At 34.1% G+C, this 25,406-nt stretch overlaps 2 protein-coding genes across 3 annotated transcripts in view; one reads left to right on the forward strand and one right to left on the reverse strand.

The window, feature by feature from the left end:
- Positions 1–9,929: 9,929 nt before the first annotated feature.
- LOC105333935 (ubiquitin carboxyl-terminal hydrolase 32) overlaps positions 9,930–25,406 on the reverse strand; it is a 28,165-nt gene continuing 12,688 nt past the window's right edge. Inside the window, exons 15-34 of one of the 2 annotated variants that reach the window (XM_034481597.2) lie at positions 24,660–24,807; positions 24,384–24,553; positions 24,164–24,242; positions 23,964–24,038; positions 23,638–23,776; positions 23,197–23,302; positions 22,943–23,046; positions 22,454–22,523; positions 22,001–22,175; positions 21,696–21,847; positions 17,230–17,341; positions 16,718–16,929; positions 15,601–15,791; positions 15,353–15,439; positions 15,139–15,259; positions 14,682–14,873; positions 14,030–14,264; positions 13,490–13,599; positions 13,206–13,298; positions 9,930–13,021 (exon numbers count right to left, since the gene is read on the reverse strand). In XM_034481597.2, coding sequence (XP_034337488.2) covers positions 12,851–13,021; positions 13,206–13,298; positions 13,490–13,599; positions 14,030–14,264; positions 14,682–14,873; positions 15,139–15,259; positions 15,353–15,439; positions 15,601–15,791; positions 16,718–16,929; positions 17,230–17,341; positions 21,696–21,847; positions 22,001–22,175; positions 22,454–22,523; positions 22,943–23,046; positions 23,197–23,302; positions 23,638–23,776; positions 23,964–24,038; positions 24,164–24,242; positions 24,384–24,553; positions 24,660–24,807 — 2,742 coding nt within the window. In that variant the 3' untranslated portion in view covers positions 9,930–12,850. Of the gene's footprint in view, positions 13,022–13,205; positions 13,299–13,489; positions 13,600–14,029; positions 14,265–14,681; positions 14,874–15,138; positions 15,260–15,352; positions 15,440–15,600; positions 15,792–16,717; positions 16,930–17,172; positions 17,342–21,695; positions 21,848–22,000; positions 22,176–22,453; positions 22,524–22,942; positions 23,047–23,196; positions 23,303–23,637; positions 23,777–23,963; positions 24,039–24,163; positions 24,243–24,383; positions 24,554–24,659; positions 24,808–25,406 lie in introns of both variants that reach the window. The other variant, XM_011437178.4, reaches the window with a different exon arrangement.
- Positions 19,703–21,260, forward strand: LOC105333934 (D(2) dopamine receptor). The gene has a single exon (XM_066079365.1). It carries the CDS (start codon positions 19,718–19,720, stop codon positions 21,230–21,232), a length of 1,515 nt encoding a protein of 504 aa, XP_065935437.1. The 5' UTR covers positions 19,703–19,717; the 3' UTR covers positions 21,233–21,260.

The raw sequence follows: 25,406 nt of genomic DNA on the forward strand, positions 1-25,406 counted from the left end.
AAAATATAACAAGGGTGATGGCAATAAACTTTATCAGACACAATTCCAAGTGTAATCTTTTATGGTACTTTTCACGATATCAAAAAGTCATGACTTCTTGAAGGTTAATATAATCATAAATTGAGCAAAAAATTTTCAATGGTTAGTTTCCTACTTTTAACTAGTATTTCTTACGGTCATCCAAACTTTAAGTAGTTTTTGGTTTTCAAGCGATTGCAAAGTTGATGTCTTTATTTGGTAAGAAGTTTCAGTGAAAAAAAAAATTCTTATTTACAAATTATTTATTTGTCTTTATTTGAATACAATTGAACAGTTTGGGTATTTTTAATGTTTCATTCTGTTTAAGATCTTGTCAGTTAAGCATTTCATCCGTAAACATAAAACAGGCTTTTATTTTTTTTTTGGTCAAATGACATTCAAAAATTTTGTTCAAAACGGAAAACCATATTTGACAAGAATAGAATTCCTGGGTCCCCCGCCGGTCAAACATTATACTAGTATCGACCAAGGCTGATTTAGGAACTTGACCAAGGTATTAGTGGTATAAACATTTGGTATAAATTTCAAGTAAATCCGTCAAAATTTGTAGGCATGAGAGCGCTTACAAGGTCAATTTTTGGATAAAACGGAGTCATTATTGTGGTCAAAGTCCCATAACTACAACAAAAAGTATCGACCAATGCTGATTTTCGAACTTGACCAAAGTATTAGTGGTATAAACATTTGGTATAAATTTAATGAAAATCCGTCAAAATTTGTAGGCATGAGAGCGCTTACAAAAAAGTGTGACGGACGGACACACGGACAGACGTCCGGCATTTCTATGTCCCTGCTCCGCGTTGCGGCGGGGGACAAAAAGATTTTGTATTAAGTATATGAACAACAGACAACCTGGGAATTTTTTAAACATTTTGCATGGTAACAAACAGGTTAAACTGCCAAGAATAGAAAAGAGCTCGACAAGATAGTGAAACAAAGCAAACACGAAACAGTACTGAAAGATTCATCATGCCAGTATTCTTTGCAAAATTCACTCACATTGTTAAGAACCACCAACAATAGAAATTAGCATAAAGATAATTGACGCACTTTTCCTTCTCAACATAGCTAAGATAGTAATCCGGATACGAAAACTCATTATGGCAAATGTTACGGGACTCAAGATACTAAAACGTACTCTCTTTGACAAACAATTCTTGATTATTATTTCATCTAAAATGAAAAAGTTATTAAGATTTTCTTGGCATCCTTGATATCGAGATAAGGTTCTATATTTGAACCTATCTAAATGTTTCATATCAATAGTTGAATTAAAGTTTGGTAGGACAAGCATTTTAATCTAAAATCCTAACCCTGTTAAAGCATCTTGATTGATAATCCGTAGCTGAAGCTACAATGTAGCTCTCATTAAATCAACTATGCAAGTTTGAAGAAGCAAAAACAATTATTTTTCATTCGAAACCTATGATCACGTACGAATTCAATTAATAAACCCTTTGAGATCAATATAATGATTATTTACATTTCTGATGCTAGTACTTTATTAGGCATTTGTGGGATTATTATAAATAAATAATTTAAAAAAATAACGCTTTTTCGTTATCTCAAGCTATACTTGAATTTTTTGTTTAGTAATTTTTTGGGATTTAAAAAAAACGAATTCCGTTGCAAACATGAATTAACTTAAAGTTTATAAATAATTATTACTTTAAAAACAACTGTAACCCACCTCTCTCTCTCTCTCTCTCTCTCTCTCTCTCTCTCTCTCTCTCATACAAAATAATATAACGTGTAGTGTGTGCTAAAAAGAGTCACGACCGTCCAAAAATTGCTCAACAAATGCAAACTTATGGTACAATTCATCAACATGAGTTTGCTCTTACTTTGAAAATTTGTACAAGTGCCTAGATGATTTGAAAAGATTATTATGTACACAAACGCTTAACAGTGTCTCCTTTTAATGTATTGACGAAAGAGACAGATTGTCGTGTATATCATCTTAAATGTTTGACTACTAGATTATCTTTAAATCATTTGTCTTTCGTGTTTGTCACTTTGTTATTGGTTATTATTAAGGAAGTAAAATTTATGAAATACGAATTGTTGCTGAATGTCTGAGTAGGAATTTGATGACCAAGGTTAATACTTTTCTACGTTGTTTAAATTGGTATAAACAGTTATCCAATAACAAGATACTTCCTTACTATTTGTCTCATAATGACCTAAATCTATCAAAGAGTAAAATGGAAAACTTTAACCAAAAGAACTTGATAACATTCATAGACAAGAAGACCAAACAAAACCGGATTTTAAAAAGTATGCTTCTTAATAGATTGTTTAATGCCAAGAACATGAAGAAAAGTTGATCTAGTATTTTACCTTAGTTTACAAAATCACTAACCATACATAAATTCTTCTAAATGCTAGTATATTCTGAACCAAAGAACAAATTAACACGTATATTTGTTTTTGTTGTCTTCGAATTCATTTGTTTTGATCAGGTGTACTAGTATGTAAGAACCAAGAAGCAAAACTGTTATTTTTCGAGAAGTTTTGGATAAATATTTCCGAATTTTCCTTACTTTTGCTTACTAAATCCAGCACCTGTGGATTTGTTTTTAAAATGAAAATTTTGAGAACAAAAACGAACATTTGATCACCACACAAATATCTTACATCTGATAGTTGCTCTATCCATATTGATTTTCACAATCTTTTTATGTTCTGTACACACAGCAATGTTTTGCAAAAAAAATTAAAAATATTGTAAGAAAAGATAAAGCTGTTACCTTTTCTTGTAAGTATCTTTGATATATTAAATAATTCTAGGGACGTATATACTACGTTATGTACTGGTATGTCTCTGTAATTCTAGTGTGTATCACCTCAAGTTAATTTGTTGACCCTCATCATGATCACATTGAGTTTTGCAAAGCTTTATATTGACTTCTTAAGAAGAAAAAAAAATCAAAAGTGACAGCAATGCTTCTCATAAATATAACTATATCACCAACATTGGCTTGTGGAAACTAAGCGTGCATTCATAAATTTTAACCCAATAAATGTTTTCAAGTGCCCTTTTATAATAGTTATAATAGGAATATAATTATTGCATATATAAGCTAGGGCGTCTTCAAACTAACATTAATTACAGATATGTACTCATGCAAATATCCAATCTATCATATATTTCGACTATCTGCAATATACTTGGTATCTAAAATTTCAATTCAAAAATTCAAAATCAATTTTCATGTCTACGATTTCGTATATATCCAATCACAAATATTTTTAGTAACAACAGACATCTTGTTTATGACACTCGTTATGTTATAGTTGTCAACACGTTTTTAAAGAAATTGTTTTGGGATTTTAGAACACAATTTCATATAGTTTGTAAAGAGAGTGCTGAACTTCTTACAATGAACATCGAAGTTGTGAAGTAAAGAGTTTTCAATATTTACGAAAACAGACAGAGAGAACAAAATTGCTCAAGTTTCAAAAGAGATGTTTTGTGTTGCCTTTTCTGCCGAAAAGTTAAAGAGACAAATTGCAAGATTGATGGAATCGAACCAACAGTTGCAACATCACTTTGCTTGTGATATAAATAACACCATCCCATTAGCTACAAGTGCTACACATATGATGAAATTGCATTTCTTTTCAGATCCAGGTGAGTTGCGATGACATAAAGGATATATTTCTTAGGTAAAGTGAGGCATAACTCGCAGATAAAAAACCGAACCTGAAAGTACACATCGCAATTACAATTATGTTTACCGGTTTTAAGAGGAGTTACACGACTGATTTACTGAGTAAAAAAAAAAGCCTTACTAATTCGTTTGCTGCTAAACCGAAAGTAAAGATATAAGAAGAGGATGCAGCTTAATTTAGAGTTTTTATAAGAATTTTCCCAGAACCTTGTGTCGAAAGATAATTTTCATTTATAACGCCTGCACAATTTAAAAAAAAAAGAAAAAGAAAGAGTGTGAGAGAGAAAGATGCATCATGCATTAATGTTGCTCTGACAAGAGCGTGTCGAAGATGAAGATGATTTGAACACGCTAGTGAGTATTTGATTTTTTTTAACAAACAAAAACCAAAAAAAGGTTACCCCTTCAAAGCGAATTTGGAAAATCGAAAATATTAAATATGGAAAACAGGTGTTAACCTGTCTAAATGTCACATTAGTGTATTCAAGGTAAGCGCCAGAATAGTGGAGGTTTTCTTAATTGACCTTCAAACTGCGAATACATGTCAACGCAAAATTTTTTTGAAAAGGATTTACGTAAATTATGTTTTATATATTTTTATATGATAGAAATGAAGTCATTTTCCTGAATGATTCTCATGTAATGACGAGGACAAGAATTTTCAAATGAAGATGAGGTTTAAAACAGGTCAACGTCATTAATTTTGGTAGAGTTTACTTATTCCTAAAATCACCTTTTCATAATTCAAGTTTGAAGTCAAAAGTCTGGACAAAATTAGGTTTTTTTATCTGACCTTGAGATAAGAAAAAGGTCAAGGTAAAAAAATTTGGGGATCGGTGTCAAAAAATTTAAAGTTTAAATTTTTCACTAAATTGTATTAAAAAATGAAGTTTTATATAAATAATTTGAACAGTTTCTTTGTAACTCTGCTAAATGTAAAATAAGGAAAAGTGAGGTAAATATATAGGTAAGGCAAAGGTCAGAAAATACAAAGTTTTGCTGTTCTATCCATGTATATCAATATATTTACATCTACCAAGTATTGTTCCCTCTATTTCTTACGGAAACATATAGTTAATTCATAGCTCTATAGAAACAGCCAGATTAAAATCTACACGCCCCGTTTATTGATTGATCGAAATCTACAGCGGCGGAAACTGACATGAAAGTGACAGGACCAAACTTGACAAGCCCAGTTTATCGATTGGTCGAGACCTACAACTATACCTAGAAAAAATCACAAACTGCACGAAATAATCATGACGGCGTCACACACTCAAAGTCTCACAAGAGACGATTTGGCTGTTTCTTTTAGTTAACGTACTTACGTACATTAACAGTAATTTAGTGAATATTACTTACTTTTCATAATCAATTTATCAATTGGCTTAAAGAAAGATGTTAATATAAACAATAAAATGCTTTCTTTGATGATTCATTCGGGTAATGAAGGTAGCGATCATTGCAGAAAAAAATTACATAACCCGCTAACGCGGGTTATGTATTTTTTCTGCAATGTGGCTACCTTCATATCCCGAATGAATCATCAAAGAAAGCATTTTATTGTTTATATTAACATCTTGTATTTTGTCTGAAGTTTGATGATAAATATTTTACAAAGTCTTTAAAATAAGATAAAAAGAACAATCAATAGTGATGGCAATGTAATGGTAGAAAGAAAATAAACATTTAAATTGCTGTTAACCGTATGTCTCTTTTTAAGTTTGGTAAGACTATTCTACAAGCTTTGAAATAAGCTTCATGCAATATACGGAATAATAAAGTCAAGGTGAAAGGAAAATTAAAATCCCAAATAAGTTGAAATCCCCCACCATGTATCTTTTCTTTTAGGTCTAAATTAAATACATGTATCTAGAACCGTGCCATAGAAAATAAACCATACCTATTCAAAGTGAAGGGTTTACATAAATTAGGAGGACAGATATGAAAACACTAGATAAAACACAAAGCACATTCATTGCATAATTGAACTTGCTCTGAATCTAGATGTTACAGCTTAAAAAAGTAAAACTATCTTACTTAATTAGGTCTGTCGTTCCGGATCTTATGCCATCAGCGACATTTTCTTTCAGTGAATATGGTTCGGACTGCTTTTGCTGTGTCGTCCCAAGTCATGTCCTGTGCATTTAATTCTACCTCCGTGTCTCGCCTTCATGTGTTTCTTGGACCTGTCCTCTTTCTCTTGACATGCAAATTCCAGGACATAGTATCGCAAGTGGTGCTGGATGGTGTCGAGTCCCACTTCCTCCGTCAGATTTGAATGTCTATATGGTTCTCTCTCTCTCTCTCTCTCTCTCTCTCTCTCTCTCTCTCTCTCTCTCTCTCTCTCTCTCTCTCTCTCTCATAGTTCTCCATTTATGATCCTTTCAGGCCATTGGATGTTAAAAATGAGCATGAGACAGGTGTTGTAAAATGTCTGAATCTTCTGCATGGTTGTTTTTGCCGTTATCCATGTTTTTGCTCCAAACTTAACATTGGAGTTGAGGATCTGCAATTCGGTGGTAATACAGATGTACTTTGCGGCCAAGATGTTCTGAAGCAGGTTAAATTTTGAGATGATTGCATGGAGAGTTGTTTTGTACTGCACTGCGTCTAACTATAGTTGTGTGAAAGAAGAGCAAGGTCAACGGCAAAGTTGAGACATTTGGGCTGTGTCAGTAGTGACCTCAAACTCTCGGACATCTGACCAGCATGGGCAATCCTGCATGCCATGCCTTAGTGAGCGTTACAAATCAGAGAGACGAGCTTTCCTGGTTTCCAAAGTGACACAGAATCTTCAACAATGCCTCCAAGTCCACGCTGTCGAATGCTTTCTTGCTGTCCCTGAAGTTGATATAGATCTGTTGCGTCTAAAGCAGCTTGCTTGTTCCGGAGCTTTGAATCCACGGCCTTTCTCATCTTCTCAAGAAGGATCCTGCTAAGGACCTCGCTTGTCAGGCACAGACAGGAGCATCATTCCCCGGTACTTAATGCAGTCCCTCAAATCTCTTTTCTTTGGCAGCTTAATAAGGATGCCTTCTTTTTATTATTTCATAATGTTTCATAGATGTTGTGTAAGATGAAAACAGCAGTTTTCGTATAATCTTTGATGGCTTCCGTTGGTATCTTGTTAGACCCTGTTGCTTTTCGATTCTTAAATGTGTTAATCCTTCTTCTGATATCTGTCTTTGATGGCTAGTCTGTATTGGCTGGTTGTATGTGCAGAGATGTTTCTGATGTTAGTTTATTTAATAGCTCTACAAAGTGTTCTACCCATCTCTTCAATTGTTTCTTTGATGTTGTGAGAGGGTTCCCATTATAGTCGTTCACTGGATTGTCTATGTGCTGGAACTTGTTGGAGAGCTTCTTAGTGACCATATACAGTTTCTTGTCCTCCATTTTAAGCTTGTTTGGCCAGGTTGTCAATACAATCACTTTCATCACATTTATCTTTCCTGGTGCTTATATTATTTCGTTTATCTGTAATTATGTGATCCTCTTGCTGTTCTTATCTGGTGGGTGTTCAGTGCCTCGTTATTTGCCTTCCTCACATCCATTTTCTTCAGAGTATTAACAGTGGCCCATTTTTGGGTTGAGCCTTTTTTGGCCGAGGACTTCCTCACATGTGTCTTGCAACATTTCATTGATGCCATTGTGTCTATGATGGAATCATTGTTTTCTAGTTGGTCCTGTAAAGGTTTGAATCTGTTGGATATGCTTATTTGGAATGCTGTACTCCCTTCTTTCATTTGAAGACACTCGTGGGACACTCATGTTGTACCTTGCCTTATGTTTGTCATGTTGTCAAACGTCTTGAGGCGAATGTTTGTTCCTCTCATCACGCACACTCACATCTTTCCATACTCGTCAAAATTTCTTGTAGATGCAAATATAGTCAATCTGACTCATTGTGACATGGTCAAGGGATCTCGAAGTGATATTGTGGATCCGTTTTTGAGGAAAGATGTTTCCTTCTATTACAACTGATTAAGGAAGCATGGGTCTGCAAATATCTCGCTATTTTTATTCATGTAGCCCTGGACTTGTGTGCCTTTATTGAGAATTTTTATATCTTTCTTCCCTGCTTAATCCAAGAGTGTCTGTAGTTGCTAGTAAACGGATAGCACTGGATGAAGTTCAATTTGATCTTAATTTTCTTGGTTTTGAACTTAGCTGTTATTATCCGAGAGTTGACAGGTTCCCATCTAATTCGAGCGCGTTGTGCCTCCAGACTACACCTTCAGTGTGGAAGGCAATCTCCACAGTGTGTCCTAAATACAAAAGTGTTTCTCCGGTGGTCAGATTCATATATCCTGTCTTAGCCACCTTGTCTCATTCAGTCTCGAGAAACTATTGACTTTACTACTTTTTATGTTCTCCCTGCTTTCTACATTGTTCTGATGTTCCATGAAGCAAGTCTGATGGTTTTCTTTGGTGTCAGAATTGAAGTCAGTCCTGCATCTTCCTTTCGGCTTTCATTCAACATCATCATATTTCCTTGAAGTAGACCCAATATGGTCGTCCAGGATACCTTGGGTTTAGTTTGTTGTTGATGCTTCTGTGACTTGGCTTTTTGTAGGTAGGGTAGTTGGCAATATGCAGACTTATAATTACTTCGAGTAAAGCTGGTTTGATTGAAATTTTTCCTTCCTAGACTGTTTTTATCACTGGAGAGTCTCTATTAAGCGTAGTCCAACCATTTGGTTTTATATCAGTGATTTCCTTTCCTAACATTCGTCATAAATAGGTATGGCTGCAAGGCAGCAGAGGTTTGGAGTCCAAGTTTTCCTCTCTTAAATGAGCTGTCCTCCCAGACAGATAAGCACCATCTTCCTAAAGCCCTGGTTTTCAGGCGTCAGGTAACTTGCCTTCATCCTTTCTTCTATCAGTAGTAGCAGTTTCGCTGGACTTGATGCAAGCCAAATGAGCAAACAAGAAGCTGGACTTGGCTGTCAGAGGCTATTTGAGGCACACATCATGAGGAGAGTTTGATAAACATTTGGAGCAAATCCCCATTGCCAACCCTCAGCTATGAGAAACTTTTCTTAATTTCAGAAATTTTAGCATCTTCTTCATTCAAATTCATCAGTTTATCTGGTATCACTTGTCAAGATATATATTTTTTACCTTTTGGTCTTTCCTGGTTCATACTTACCAAGAAAGTGACTTTGAGTAAAGGATGTGCTACAATGACCTTGAGACAAGTATTAACGTAAATGTTCACTGCAGATCCTTTCAAAATAAATATTTTGTTCTCTCCATAGCCTTTTTTGGCTTCATAGATCAGGTGCTTGTGGGTAACAGATGCGTAGTAACCTTAAATTAAGTTACCGTTACCAGTTTAATGGTTAAAACATCTTTGTCTAGACCATACATTTTATCCCTTTATTCTTTTCTGGCTCATACTTTAATATGTTGTGTTGCCCTACGAGTATTAATGAAGAAACGGATTGCATTTGCATTGAGTAAGCGTCTAAGTCAAAGGTAGAGTTAATAGCAGATCTCTGGGAGCAGTGACCCAAAGCCAAGCTTCTATATCAAAGGTCAAAGTCATAGCTTTTAGGACAAATGTCAAATTTATAGATCTCAGGGTAATCCTTTTCCGTACTTCATTTTTCTATCCCCCAGGCAGCACATTCTGGCTAATATTTTATCCAACAAGTGATTGTGGGTAAAAGTATATACTGTAGGTTCTTTATTTTACGCGAGTACTTGCCATCAAATCGCGAGTACATAAAATCGCGATTGTCGAAATTTTATCAAAGTTTCATGTAGTTTACATGTGTCCCAAAATTAACAGCGAGATTTTAGAATTCGCGAGACGGGCTTCTCGCGATTTTACGCAGATATTAATTCCTCTCGTTTAATTAGGAATTTACAGTAGTTCCCTTTAGTAAAATTTTAGCTCAAAGGTCAAGGCCATAGTTGATCTCTGTAAATCCATGTCTGGAATATACTTTTTCCTCTTCCCTGTGGCCAAAAGTGACTCACTGTCTATCAAAATAGTGCCTGTGGTTAAAGGATGTACATTCACCTTGAACCATTGTTTTTTAGGTTAAAAGTCAAGGTCATTTCACTTATACTTCATTTATAGATTGCTGAAGGATAAAGGCAAAACCAAGCCCTGTATAACACTCTGCAAACTGCCGGAAATTATCCTTTAAAAAGATTAATACCGGTAAACAATATTGATGTTAAAAAGAAAACGATATCAGGTTCCATATTAAATGTTTTACTGAATATAGGAATGGCAAAGATGCTTCCTACTGTTGTGGAATAAAAGCATCAACAAAAACTGACTAAATATCACAGATATCTGCAATTGACGTCTACACGGACAAATCACAAAGTTTACACAAAGAATCACAGTCAACAGGTAATGAATTGTACTACTACAGTACTTAACAACAATCAAACAGTTCTCCAGGATTTTTTCGCATTCAATGTACACAATTTAAACACTTGTTACTGTTTAAAAGGTGATTAACAAGATTGATCAACTACAGATTGATTGATGACAATTATTCACAAAGTTTAGAAAACAAGATATCTTTTTGAAAGCAAGAAGCCATTCAGCATATACTATGGTGGGCCTTTATGACTGAAAGCAGTGTAATATTTCTTCAGTAAAACTGATAACATGTATCAACTCTATACAGCAAATTTTTAGATATTTTGAAGATTAACAGAATGAATTGAAGTAGGAAAGATTTCATACAAGATGATATAAAACTGATAGTTGATTTTTGCATGACTGATATCACAATTTTAACACACAGTTGTTTCAAAAATGTACATGCGTTATTGTAATATTTAAAGTCTTTTTTTTTATCAAATAAACATGTACATATTATAATTTTACACCAACAAGTACAGCATTACTCACTATGTTCAACATAGAGAAATAACGATAATGGTGTATAGTGTTTACAGCAAGAAGCACCTATACAGAGTTACACGTAGAAACACAAACTCAAAACATGAAAAAATTAAACTGTTGCTATAATTATGTAAATATGTTACAAATAAATCACAAAATATCATTGATTTCAACAAAGACTCCAAGATAATGAGGTAGGCAAGATAGACAACAACAAGAACGAAGGACAAAATTAACACAATTAAACTTTGAAATCAAATTAACATTTTCAATTTTGAAAGGATATACAAGTTTGTACATGTAAGAATGATAAATACATGTACATTTACATTTTTTCTCTCAAAATTATATTTGACAGATTGATTAAAAAACACATTTCTTGATATAAAGTAATTGATATAGAAAAACAAATTCCTGAAAATGCATTTCTATCTATATTAGCAATTTAGATTCATTGGTTTCCTCTGCTCTACCATTGATGCAAACAACATTTATTAGACTGCACAAATACTTCGCTCTGTTATTTTTTATTGACAATTTTGGGTAGGACTAGATAATCTTTTGTAATGATAAAGTATTTTAAAATAAATAGATTAAAACTTTTTTTTCTGAAAGACAATGCAACCATCTTTTTCCATTTTAACATTTACAGAAAACCAAGAGTTACACACCTTATTTTTAATCTTAAAAACACCTGAACTTTAGTTATTTTACAACAATTGATAAACAAGTTCTACAACTTATATTGATATCTTTTGTTTGCACTGATGTTAGCGCAAAGGGGTCACTGACTGAATTCAGAGTAATGAAATGAATGTTTAATTCACAAATGGTAAGTTAAGAACTAATTTTCAAAAAATAATATTTGCAAGCAAGCTGTAATTTTACTTTTAAAAAACAATAAATATCTGAGAATAGAAACTGTTTGTGCGAATATTGCTGATATTTATTACATGCATGTCATACCTGGTTCAGAGTAATGATATAAATTTTTGCTCAGATATTTTGGGGATGTTTAAATGTTAAGGGCCTGGCAGCCAGACTGAAACCAGAACTGTTGAAAAAACAAGTACATTGTACTGCCCAAATAATCATTCTGTATCTTACCATTCTGAAGAACTCATAATTTTTGGTGCTAGCATTGACTTATTTTTGCAAACATCTTTGGACAAGTTAACAATCGAATGAAATACTATAAATTTTTTGGAGAAAATTTTAAATTAAATATTAAATCAAATTTATATTAATAATCAAATCACAGTCAAAAACATATTTTAGATCCTAATTAAATTATCAACTGGACAAATTTGAAACTTTGCCTGGCAGACTGACGACTCTTTATCCTTTTTGTATGAATGCATGTTAAGTGTAAATGAAAGTCATTGGAATGTGTATTTAGTACAAGCATAATCACATCTTGCTGGTGAAAAAATCCTAAATGATGTTTTGAAGAATCATTTGTCTCACAATGAAATGATACCCGGGTCAATTTAATACATGTACTGCCTTTTATTCACAACAAAATGCATTGTGATCAACTTAATTTATATCTAAAAACTCTCTTTTAGTTTAGCATAATCCCTGTCTAGTAGTAAAAGTGCATTCATATCCACATGAATGGTATTAGTAACTAAGGCACGGAATATATGACCAAAAGACTGACTAGTGATTAATAAAATGAAGGAAAAAAATTGACTTGAAAAGAATAGACAAAATATGAACTACTAGTAAAAGGAAGCAGAGTTTTTATACATGTACATGTATCAACAGTAGTAGTCACATCAGGGGTTTTTTTCTTACAGTTACTTCAAACTTTATTTTTAAAAAAAAATGAAAATATCCTTTCATCAAAGTCATTTGTCATCCCAGAAATTCAATTTATTTCGCAACCCAACTTCATTTTTTTTTTAAAATGAGTCTTTCATACAAACACATAAAAATCATAACACAGCTCAAAATCAGTATTCAAAAATCAATTAATAAACATATTTTTGTAGTAAAATTCAAACACATAAATATTACTAATTTCAATAATTTAAAAAAAAAATTCTACGAATTGTCCATTCACTGAAAAAGACCACAAAATCAACAAATGTAGTGATTCATGTAGAAAACATGGATTTCAAAGTTTTCCTACAACACAGTGGGAAAAAAAGATAAAAAATGAAACAACTGACTCTTAATTATGACTGGTTTGCCAAAAAGTACATTCAATACTTGTCATGCAATCTTGATAAATAATGACCTTGACCTACATTCACTGTAGTACACAGGCCTTTTTAAGGTCGGACTCAAACTCATCGTCAATTTCTTGTAGATCTGGTTCTTTCCCTTCGACATCGGGCATGAAGTGACTAAAGTCTATATTCTGTCTCTCATAGAATAATATATAAGCTGAGTTACAGTCCATCTGTTCCACAGAACACTCCTAATGAAATAAAATACATGTATCATGGAATTAATATATTCTACATGGTAATCTTTTTAGAATTTATTTTTCATGAAATCTTAATTTTTGCAAATTTTATATCTTCATGGTTAATCTTACAAAAAAATTTGACGTTCAAATTTGCAGTAAAGACCTAAAACTGACATAAATCTTGATAACTTACTTTACAACTACTGTCATTGTAGCAATACCATTTCTGGTTGGGGTTTTTGGCATAACATACATAATGGCCTCCTCCCAAGATTCCTGTATGACACTGCAAAAAATTCCAAAGACATTCAAACATCTCCAAAAATAGTTGTTTGGTACATGTATGATTAAGCATATCTTAACACAGTGTAACAGACAGCACTCAGTAACATTATGGAGGTTATTTTATCTTATTTTTTTTTTTTTACTATTCACTAAGTGATTGAATTTGAGGGGTATTCTCTTGACATTACTTACCGACATTGAGGATAGATCGTACTTGATGGGACTTTCATCGTTGGGAATGTTTCGAGTGAGCTGACATTTCATACAAGGTGAATTCAAGGAGTCTGGTGAATATGTCATGTCTGCAAAAACACAGCAATGTTCAGAACTGTGTATTAAATGCTATGAATTCTATTAAACATTTAGCAATCTGGGATAGAGGAGCGTTGATCCATGCATATACATGCTACAATTAAACATAAAGTGCATGTGTCTTCATAATGTCACTTCCTTATTGTGGAAAGACAACACCGATGACCTGAATAGCAAGTATATGTCTTTTTCTATTATTAAAGGTGAAAACTCTGATGATTTTTTTAATGGCAACTTTCCGTTAATACTTGAGTAGAAATAACATGGACAGGAACAAAAAAATTCATCTTTTAAAAAAAAAAAAATTCACATATAAACGAAAGCTTAAATATTTATTTTCATTTTTTTTAATCTCCTTGTTTTTTGGAGAGAGAGAGAGAGAGAGAGAGAGAGAGGCGAGCAAGCTTAAAAATTCTTTACCTCCATGAGTCTGGTCTTCTCTGTGGTTTGGAATGTCTCCATTTGGCACATTTTCGACTACAGCAGATGTTTCACTTTGACAAACACAAGTCACTGATTGTTTATCATCATTACTAGAGGACACTCGGGGAGCTAAATAGTTTGAGGGGTCAAAGTCCTCTACAGGAAAGTTCACTATTTTATGGGACTTGACCCAGCGGCCATTTAAAAACTGGAATCTTTTTAAATTAACAATCTGAAAGAAAAAAAAATCTTTGGTAAGTTTCATGGCATTGTTATGCACAGTGTAAAATTCTTTAGAAAAGTGTCTTATACAATCATTTCCAGTAAGATTTGCCTGGAAAATTCATCAAAATATTCTACATTTAAGTAACAAGAACCACCTAATTTTCTTCTTGTTTAAAGTCAAACCTTTCAAAGTGTGTACCATAAATGTACAAAATGTACAAAGAGACCTCTGTAGTTAATTCTTTTAAGCCCATCATCGGTTATCTTTTACAGGATAACTATTATTACTATGAAATTTGTCGTAATCAAAGCCTTGAACAAATGCAAATACTAATGGAGTATTTTGTAGAAAGTCTTCAGATGACTTGGGGTGGGTTTTTTTTGGGAAGGCAGTGATTTTTACACTTGGAGCAGTCACACTTACCAGTATGGGAGGAAGCCTCCATATATCTAGTTTCTTGGAGGCCAGGCAGTGTTTTTTACACTTGGAGCAGTAGTAGAGCTCATCCTCCCCTAGCTCCTCCTCCGTGGTGAAGGCCTGCAGACACGTGTCCAGGTTGATGGGTTCTGTCTGTTTCCGCCGGCTATCCTCCACACTGTCATGGTCCTCATATAGCTGTTATAAGGAACCAAATCAATGTACTTTGTAATTCTTTTATTTAACATGTACATCTATATAATTATAACAGTCTTTACATTTCTATTGTATATAATTATTTTTTTAGCCCAATTTGACTTGTTTGTATATATATATTTTGTTTAATTCAAATCCTTTTGATTTATTAAGTACAAAAATTCATCCTTTTAATACTCTTATATCTTGAAAAATAAACATGGCACTTGAAATTTCATTAAACCAATTAATGAAATGTTGAACTTACTCTTTCTAATGCTGTTTGATATCGTAAATGTAGAGCTGTTGGCTCCCAGTCAATGGCGAGAAATGAACCCCCAAAATTAAAGTCTTCTGCATTGCACTCAACTTTACATCCTCTGCAAAACCTGGAAAATAAATCATACATTTTGTTTCACAAAGGCTTCAAACAAAAACATTCTATATTCTTTTCACCTTAAAAGACAGCTAAAAGTATGTACCTGTACCATGGACACCATGCACAAGAAAAACCATCTTTCTTGACAACTTTGAGTGTGAATGGGTATTCATAACCCAAACTGTCATCACTGTAAAATAATAATGCATATAAATGCAGACCATACGTTTGGTAAACAGAATACAAATTAATAATAACACCCCCCTTCCATTTCTCTCCAATTCATGTCATCTATTTGATAAAGAGAATAATAAAAAAAAACCTTTTCCATTATCCCTGACAGTGTCTTACCAGTCCTGGGCGTGGTTTGCTGACTTGGACTCTGAGGGAGGGAGGGGACTGACCAGTCGGGACACCTGGGTCCACACAAACTGATACAGGTCCTGATTGGTCGTGTCCTCCACACAGGGGAGGATGATGGGAGTACCGAACAGTCCGGGCCGCGCCTTTTGTGAGGACAGGAAATAGACGTCCATCAGGTTCTGAAAATTTGAAAGAAATCTTCATTATCTGTTCTATTTAAATGACATGATGATATAATTAGCACTTAAAGGGGCATGGTCACGATTTTGGTCAAATTCTGTTGTTCTGTTTTCATTTTTTACAATGCTTTAGGAAAGCATTTCTAGTGATCAAATGAAATTTGAGAGTCAGTCGTAAAGTCATAAGCAAGATACAGGGCTCACAATTCTTTGTCATGTAAACAAGGCTTGTACCCTGTTTTAGTTTACATAGGTTCAATATATCAGTAAAAAATCTTTTTCAAGCTGATTTGTCTTTCTTCTTTTTCATTTTAAGCATAAATAAACAGTTCCTAATTTTTTAAACATTCATTTTAGGTCTAAAATTGGAATTTTCACTTCAACATTCAAAATGTAAACAGAACCTTTGTTTACACAGCAAAGAATTGCAAGCTCTGTAACTTGCTTATAACTCGACAAATGACACTCAAATTTTGGTCGCCTATTAAAAATGCCTTTCTGAAGCATTGTAAACATTAAAATTGGAAAAATAATTTTTGACCAAAATCGTGACAATGCCCCTTTAATTATGTCATACAATGTAATTCATGTTTTCTGCATGGAAAATATAGTGTACATCTATTAAAACTTGCCACCATTGCTACTTGATAAAAATTTGTTTAAAGATTTACCGATGCATGTATTTCTTCATTTGCTGATTAAGAAGGTTTATTTGGGGACAATAAATTTACTGTAAACAAACATTCATTTTTTTTTGTTACAATCATAGACATTCCCAGGATACAAATTACTCCAGGACTAACAGTTTTTGGGTGAATTTACAATACAGGAAAAATATTTTTCCAATGTCATTCGAGTCAAAGTTGCACAAGCAAATTCTATTAAGTCCACTGAAAAAAACCATTAATGTAATAAACAGTGCATACCATTTTCCTGTGAACTCCAATAACAAAGCCAGAGAAGAGTTCTGAGGAGGGTTTGGGGGTGGGGTTTTCTGGTGTGGGCTGGAGACTGCCCATGGTGGGGACATCACTGGGGTGGCGGGAATGTGTGGGTGTGTTGTTGGCAGAGGAATCCTCCACCGTTAATGCATTGGATACTGATGAGGGGCCATTTTCTAACTTCTGCTGAATTTTTTCTGTAGTAAAAAAAAATCTTTTGGTGATCACCATTTTGTCAAATCTTGAAATAAGAGAAAGAATTTACACAGAAGGATGAACAGTCAAAAAAAATAAGATTTTTTGTTAAATACATGTAATAATAGATAGAAAAAAAATAGTTCCAGCATATAAAATACATAAATGGTTAAATAAGGATACCAAAAAAGGAAATAATATACGAAAAAAAGGCCTTTAATGAGATTTTACTCAGGGGAGCTTACTGGTGGCCAGTCCTCGCTGGATGTCATTGAGGCCCACAGAGTTTTTGAGGACAGTACCTTTCTCCTCCTCGATTGTCATTGGTTTGATCTCCTCATGAGGAGGGAGTTCGTAGGCATACAGCACTCCTCCTACCAGTGTCTTCACCATTTGATTGTCCTTTGGTAATGCCTACAAACAGAGAGAACCATGAATTATTATTAACCTAACACACCAAAAAAAACCAAACCATTAAAAATGGCTGAATGCATTTTCAAAAATCTCAGCATCCAATGTTTTTTTTACGAATTTCACACGTCAAGTTAGTTTGCTTATTCAATATCTGCTACATCTGAAATCATTTTACAATACAACAGACCTTATTCTACAAAAAAAGATAGTTGATAAAAAAAAATATGAGTGGAAATCATAAGGAATCAAAATATTGTTCTTCTGACACTGGAATAGCAAAAAATTTATTTGATGTGCATTGTGAACTCTACATACATAAAAACACAACTTAATCTTTCCTATAATTGCCTCTAAGCATGTATTTAAAAAATTCCATTTCTCAATAATACAGCAAAATACCCTCTATTTTCTCTTTATCTTATCTCTGTTTCTAAGTTTCCTGTAAAGGGTACACCAGGTTAAGCCTGACAATTTCAGAGTATCAACTAAATTAAGACCCACTATTATCAGATCATCAGCTCTAGTCTCACTCTCCGAGAGCACTTTCTAATTCTGACGCAATATTTTCTGCGACTGTTCGAAGTGGTCAAATCACAATCCGGGACAACTAACAAGTGCAGTGCAAATTTCATGATGGAGTTGTAAAAGAATCCTTAATCCTCAAGTCACTACCTCCCCATCACACACAGTTTATCTCTAGCTTTTTTAATAGCTAATCAGCAAAAATCCTCTCATTAATTCAACACCAACAGATGGTTTTGAATGACATTTTTGAAAACACCGGTAGTTAAAGAAATTGATATGGGAAAGTCACGAGCCCCATAATAGATTACATTTGCCATTATTGCACTTTGGATGAATGGCAGATTTACTATCAGTGACTTTCACCATGAGTGACTTAAATGGTGTCCAGTGTTTGTCAACATCTTCAGAACTGAGATATGGTTTAACTGAGTACCAGCTGACCATGAAATGAGCTGCTATCTGTAGCTACTAGCCTCTTGACAATATGATGAGTGGTAAGTTGAATGTTCGCTTAGTTAAAAATCACAATGTATTGTTTGATTTCCAATGAGTTATTTTGACAAGTACAAAATATGGTGAGTTTTTAAAATTTAATTTTCATTGCAGTAGTCTGGACAATGACTGAGTTTGACTTTCATACATAGCAAGATCAACAGTAAGTACTGGTAAATACTCTGATAACGACAGAGAAAATGACATAAAACTTTCCTTTCAGCTTGTATTAATTCACCTATAATTAAAAGCAAAATTGCAGCAAATATCTCCATACACTAGCTGAATGTGTATCATTTAAGTCAAAGTCATAACTAATTTGATCACCTCAACTTTGTGATTTAGTGCTCAAGGCCAATAAGATTTTAACAAGTTTAGGGAAGATTTAATGAATCCCACACCAATTGTAACACATGTACCAGTATATGTACTTGCAATGGAAATGGTAACCCGTCAAGTACAAACATGTACCATCTGTAACGCTTAGACTATTTATTTTTATGTTAAGAGCTTTAATTATGGGGTTAATTATTTCCTCATTGCTTATTCAAAGGGATGGGCTGGGGTTATAGGTGCTGATTACTGCTAATACAACTTGACACTACCCTAACTGTCCTAATTGTCCACCATTTCTTTAACTATAAAAAATTCATATGATCATATTAAAAATTGAGAAATAAGTGAGCTAAGCCCATCCCACCCTGCTTTCATCACAGAGAAGGGACAGCCCCTGTACTACTGTTGCTCAGCAATCTTTCTCAGTCAATATCTGCCCCTTTATTTTCATATTTTGTGCCTTTAAAGACAATCAGACACAGCAACTTTTCCAAAAAGGAAAGACGCTTAGAGATTTAATTTTAAAGTTGGAGCTTCTAATATATATTCAGGTATGCAAATTATGATAATGATTCAATATTCTCTAATATTTCTCCAAGACAGATAGTTTTCATCAAGGTATGCAAATATTATCTATGATTTAAATTTTTCTTTATGACAGAGAACAGGGTAAAGGGTATTTTTTGCCCTATGATATTTTCACTCAATCTGACAAATCTGAGATTGTCCCCATTTTTTATTTTTGCTTGACAATGTTGTGTTTAAAGAAAAATTAAAATCTAATCTAACTACTTTTACCGAGGTGAAAGAGTGCCAATTAAGGGAAAAAAATGAGGGTGGAGATTTCTGTGAATCTGAATCTAGTACATGTACAATAGCATATTATATTTAAGTTATATAAAGAGTTTCCGCTGGGTTTTTTTTGTTAAGAGATTGTCTTCAAATTAATAAAATAACAGATCAAAATGAAATGTAACTAAAAAAACAAATATTAATTTTTAGGTCATTCAGAAAAATCCGAGAATGACAACTGAGATGAAAAATACCAGTGCCTCATCGTTTATACTGAATCTAACACAGATGACAACGGATGCCAATACTGACAACAACCACACAGTAGCAGGATCACGGCTTCCTTTTGACATCAAGTATGACCCAACCCCCTGTTATTCCATATACTGCATCTTTGAACTCCGCTACAGACAGGACAACTATACTATTCTTATGTGCATAGCCATTATGCTTGGAATTCTGGGAACAGTGGGCTTTGTGGGTAATAGCCTAGTGCTGACAGTGCTGCTGAGGGCAAAGATGAAGCAGACATCGGTTTACTTCATGGTGATGCTGTCAATCCTTGATCTAATGGCCTGTGTAGTGGTGATTCCTGGAATCGTGATCACAGAATGGCACTTTCCTTTCCCCAGTGACTTTTTATGCAAGTTTTGGGAGGCGATCCGCTACTTCACGATCCCAACATCAGCCATGGTCCTCGTCGCCATAGCCTTTGATAGGTGTATAGTCATCTGCTTTGCTCCCAGAAGAATGTCTAAGAATGTAACTTTCATGATCATTTCCTTTATTTTGTTAATTGGAATTTGTCTAGGAATTCTCCCAGCTCTAGTGATGGGTGTTTATTCAAGTAATGGAATCTACTTTGGGTACTGCATTCCAAACTACCAGTACATTTCCCTAGAGTCCCTCAACAAGTACTGGCTAGGAATAACTTCCATTTTCATACTAATGATAATCACCATCATCATTTTCTATTCTTCCATCTTCTTCACTGTGTTGCTTCAGAACAGAAAGTGGAGTAAAATTCGTTCCCAGGGATTGCAAACCTCTGCTAACAATGCTAACAAGCCATCTACAAGTAAGGATAAACAGACTGACAATAGCAAAGAACTTCGCAGACGTTCCTCCACTAATGATGTCATGTTTGCAACCAGAGCTAGTGAAAAACTGTTGAAAGTGCCACAAAACAGCAGGATACATCCAGAAACAACAACAGACTATGATACTGTGCAGAGAGTACACATAGATTGTCCCATGGAAAGTGCTCTAGAGACTGAGATAGAGGATATAGAAGAAACCCCTGTGACAAGTGCAAACAAAAACAGTTCCAAGCAAAATAGTTCCCTGACAAATGAGAAGTTATCTAAGAAACAAACTGTGAAAATATCTCCAATCAACATTACAGATATCAAGAAGGAAACTGAAACAAGTTCGAAGAATAAATGTAAAATCAAACCGAACAACAAGACACTGTCACCTACTAACACCCGGTCTCATTTGATAAAGACGTCCAGGAAAACCCACATCAAAACCACGCAGGTTCTCTTCACTGTGACCATGGTGTACATTGTCTCCTTCCTGCCAACATTTCTCATCGCTAACGACCTTCTGCCACAGTTTAAGGGTCGGAAGGTTATCTATTTGATGTACTTTTTGAATAATACAGCCAACCCTCTGATATATTCATTTATGAACCCACTGTTTCGTAAACAAGTTTGGAAGTTTCTTCAGTGTAAATCCCGATGAAAAGATGCAGATGTTGTGTACAACTCATGAGATGATTTTGAAAAGATCTGAATAAAATTTCAAGAATTTTTGGCCTTTTTTTTTTTTTTTTCTCTCGATGTGTGCAATAGATTTCTAAATGCATATTTGAAGACAAGAATAATTTTATTTTAATGATACTGGTACATAGATTTAATAATCATTTTCTTCTTAAGTCATATATTCATTTTGATTGAAATGAAAATTTCCATGGTAACTTTGTAATTCAAGGCATCTACATACATGAACTTTATCAACTAATTCTGCGAAAAGGAGAATTAAAATATTTACACCTAGAAAACAAATTCAGTATGACCCACAAAATATGTGAGAGTTGGCAGGTATGCTAAAATTAAACCCCAAAATCAGCTACAACATCCATCATAAAAACCATAGCACACTGAAATAAAACAGGGGGGAATGAATAACTACCATCAGACTTTACCTTGACGATTGGTCCCATGATTTCCACAAACAAGATCTGGTCGGGAGGAATGCTGGTCAGCCGACTGAGCTCTTTCTTCAGGGCTTTGTATTTCTCGTCCATGTTTAGTCGGATCCCATACTTGATTGGTACTGATCCATCTAGTCTTGTCACTGCAGAATCAAAACAAGCAAAGCATCAGTATGTGTCAAAAACAATGCATGGGAGTCTAACCAACTAATAATTGTACACAAACACTGCACTTGTGTCTAATCATAGGAATCTTAACATCAGATGTTGTTATGCACATCTTTTTGAAGACCTACCTATGACTTCCAGATGAATACAGCTGTCCATTGGGAGAGGAAGAGAGAGGTAGTTGAATGGGTCAAATCGGACACTTAAGTGCCCACATTCTTTGCAGCGCACCTGGGACTTGAGTTGACCATGGAAGAGATCAACTATAATGGACTGATTCCTTCTCAAGTGGTTTTCCCATGCCTATGAAACAAATTGACCAATTAGAGATAAACCCTTTTAAAAGATCCTTAATGTGTGAGTGATTTTTTAAAAAGAAAGTTTAGTTGAATAGCACAAACATAGTATGTACAACTCATACATCATGCATATTTACCGGTATTTCTTGAGTTCCTTTTTTGTAATATGTATATTTGTATCTATTAAGATTTTGATGTTGACATCAAATTAAAAAGTTAGGTAGGATGAGCAACTTCAATAAAAATTCTTGTTTTTCACTTTAATTCAATACATGTACAAACCTCCTCTGCAACAACTTCATCCTCCCTGCCATCACTGTCCTTCAGCTCCACGTATGGTTTGACGTGCACCCTAATGTTATAAAAATTACAGACTGAAATTATTCATCACTAAGGCCTTAATTTTCAGCAAGCTGATGATTCGAGAATTTTAAAGTTTATCCATATAGGGTCATAAACATTTTATACCATTTACTAATACATTTAGCATTGTGACAAAATTAGGATAAAAATGCAAAATAATCTGAACATTACTGTATACAGGGTTATTTTCGCCCCATATAATTTTCGTCTTCTTACACTTGCTAACAATTTCGCCCTGTCTTGAATTTGCCCAGACACAGTTGTGTTTAAAGAAAGATAATATGAGACACTAGAATTCGCCCAGTTTTTTCAAATTTGCCCACTGGCAAAGGAGGGCAAAAGAGGCAAAAATAAAACTGGGACGAATATTTACCTGTATACAGTGTTAATAAACTCTGAGCCTCATACCTGTTGAGATCTTCATGGAGACCATCCAAAAGAAAGCTTAACAATTCCTGAGAGTCATGCTGTTGGAAACCATTAAATCGTGGTGCGTATTTACCAATGGTCCACTGTAACACGTAAACTCTAGCATGTCAAACTGTAAACCTTGTATGTTACACACTTTCATAACTTGTATCAAACCATTTAATCTTCGGAAAAAAATTACATTAAAGTGATTTAACATGCATGTAAATGTAATTCTGCTTATATGGTCATACCCGGAGTTTAAGAGGAGCTATGGTTTTGGATGTACCACTCCATAGATCTTTGACTAGTTCTCCATATCGCTGAGCTATATGTCCCTTCATTCCTAAAGGGTTTGACCTACAATAATGCAGTAGTTAAAATTGATAATCTGAAAATGGAATTTATACATGTAAATCAGTAATCAACGAAAATAACCTAAACAACATTCTTTAACTTAAATGTGACTCAATAGAGCAACATTAAGCCCAATTACAAAAAAACACTTATATTGAACCATCATTTACTGCAACAAGGTAAGCTTCAATCTCTAAAGTTCTAGAACATAATACTGTAACAACTTATTGTAAAACATATGTTGTAATATAATATATAAAATTTTATAGAGAAACAAAAAATTGTTGGCCCCTGGCAAAGTGGCTACAAGTCACTGTTAAATTGTAAATCCTAATTACCTGTTTAGTTCAAACAGATGAAGACCTCCAATAAAATACTGAGTGAGAGGCCAAGTATTAGATACACACTGCACAGCAGCGTTCATAAAACAGGTGTTGCCCAGATTGTTCAGCCCTGTGGCACCTTTCTGGGTGGGCACTGCAAAGTTAATGTAAAGATACTCTCTGACTGATCACATTTGAACTATTGTACAATTGATACTTTCTCTCTAACAATTTTCATTTCACAATAAATATGGATAGAAAAGCATGTGTATATTTGTACATGTACTAATAAATTGTTCTACTCTTCTTACAATTACATTATTTATTTAATTAAATCTCACCCTGTTCCTTCCGACATGTTTTGTTCTTTGCCAATTGAGATATCTCCTCTGGCCATGTCAGATCCTTATTTCGAACTAAAAATCAATTGCCAAAAAAAAAGTATTAAATTGATTTCATCCTACAGCATTTTCTACGAAATCATTTTATAATACTTTTAAGAATACAATTTACATAAGCCAACATATAAAATCGAAATTACCTTCTATCAATATTGACTGGTTCTCTTCTATCCCACAATCCTCTACTGTCATGGATTCATCTTCTAGCAGTGTCATGATCTGTAATAACACAGATAACAAAATTTCAATAAATGATTTCATCACACATAATGTATTCATACAAAAGGTACCTAAAAATGAAATAAGGTAAAACTGAACGTCTTAGATATCTCTTAGAAATGTGCATAAGAGAAAACTCACATCATCTTTATTTCCGATTTTCCATAATCTGATGTCTTCCCTGATAAATCGTACTTTGGTACACAGAAATTCATAAATTTGCTGAATGGTATGCTGCTTGCTGAAGGTTGCTGTGAATGCAACATATCGCCTAGGAATGGGTGGGGCACTGGAGACATAATTTGTCATACCTAAGAAATAAACAAACGTTGTCTCAAAACTCATAAACATCTCTGAAAAAGCAGGATCAATGAAGCGTTTTTTGCAGGGTTATTTTTTCACAGAAATAAAACTTACTGAGAGCCATGCCACCAATTCCGGACATGACCCCTGTAAATGAGGTAGGAGCGGGGCGCTGAGGAACAATCTGGTGTCGTAACAGCTTTACAGTGATTGGGTACAGCTCCAGTTCTGGGTTGCCATTGTTGTTCTTTGAAGAAATTACCTGTTTTCAGAAAAAGAGCAGACATTCTCTTTACTACATGTATATCCAATTACTTTCAGTAGTCTTTTCATAACAAGTAAGTATCATATTGCATTTCATATACCGTAATCCGGTGAATATAATACGCACTTTTTTCCCAGCATTTTTTACCGTGAGAAAGGGGTGCGTATTATACATCCCTATAGGATTCCTTCATTGTCACATATATATTATTATTTAACCCTTAGGAAATCATTACTATAGCATGTCATTAAAGAAAATGTACACTTTAAGTCTGTTAATAAATAAACTGTTTCAAAATGGCCTTTAAAAATTGATTTGAACTGTCTATTCTTTATCTCCGTGTACGCCGCCATTACAGCTGTTATTAATAGAATGGGGACTTGGATGGCCACGTGCTATTTGTAACCGATCTTTGAAAACAGCTTACACATCATTTGGCTCATTTTTAACCATTTTCATGTAATGCTAATTAATTTATTGCAAATAAATTATGAATATAACTAATTCTATAATCTATTCCTTTAATTGAAGCCATTGAAACAGTTGTGCTCCACCTCCGCTAACGCTTGACACCTTGGGTATCTCAGACACCCCCC

This window comes from Magallana gigas, chromosome 3 (assembly GCF_963853765.1).
Source record: "Magallana gigas chromosome 3, xbMagGiga1.1, whole genome shotgun sequence".
In the NCBI taxonomy this organism is placed as follows: Eukaryota; Metazoa; Mollusca; class Bivalvia; order Ostreida; family Ostreidae; genus Magallana; species Magallana gigas.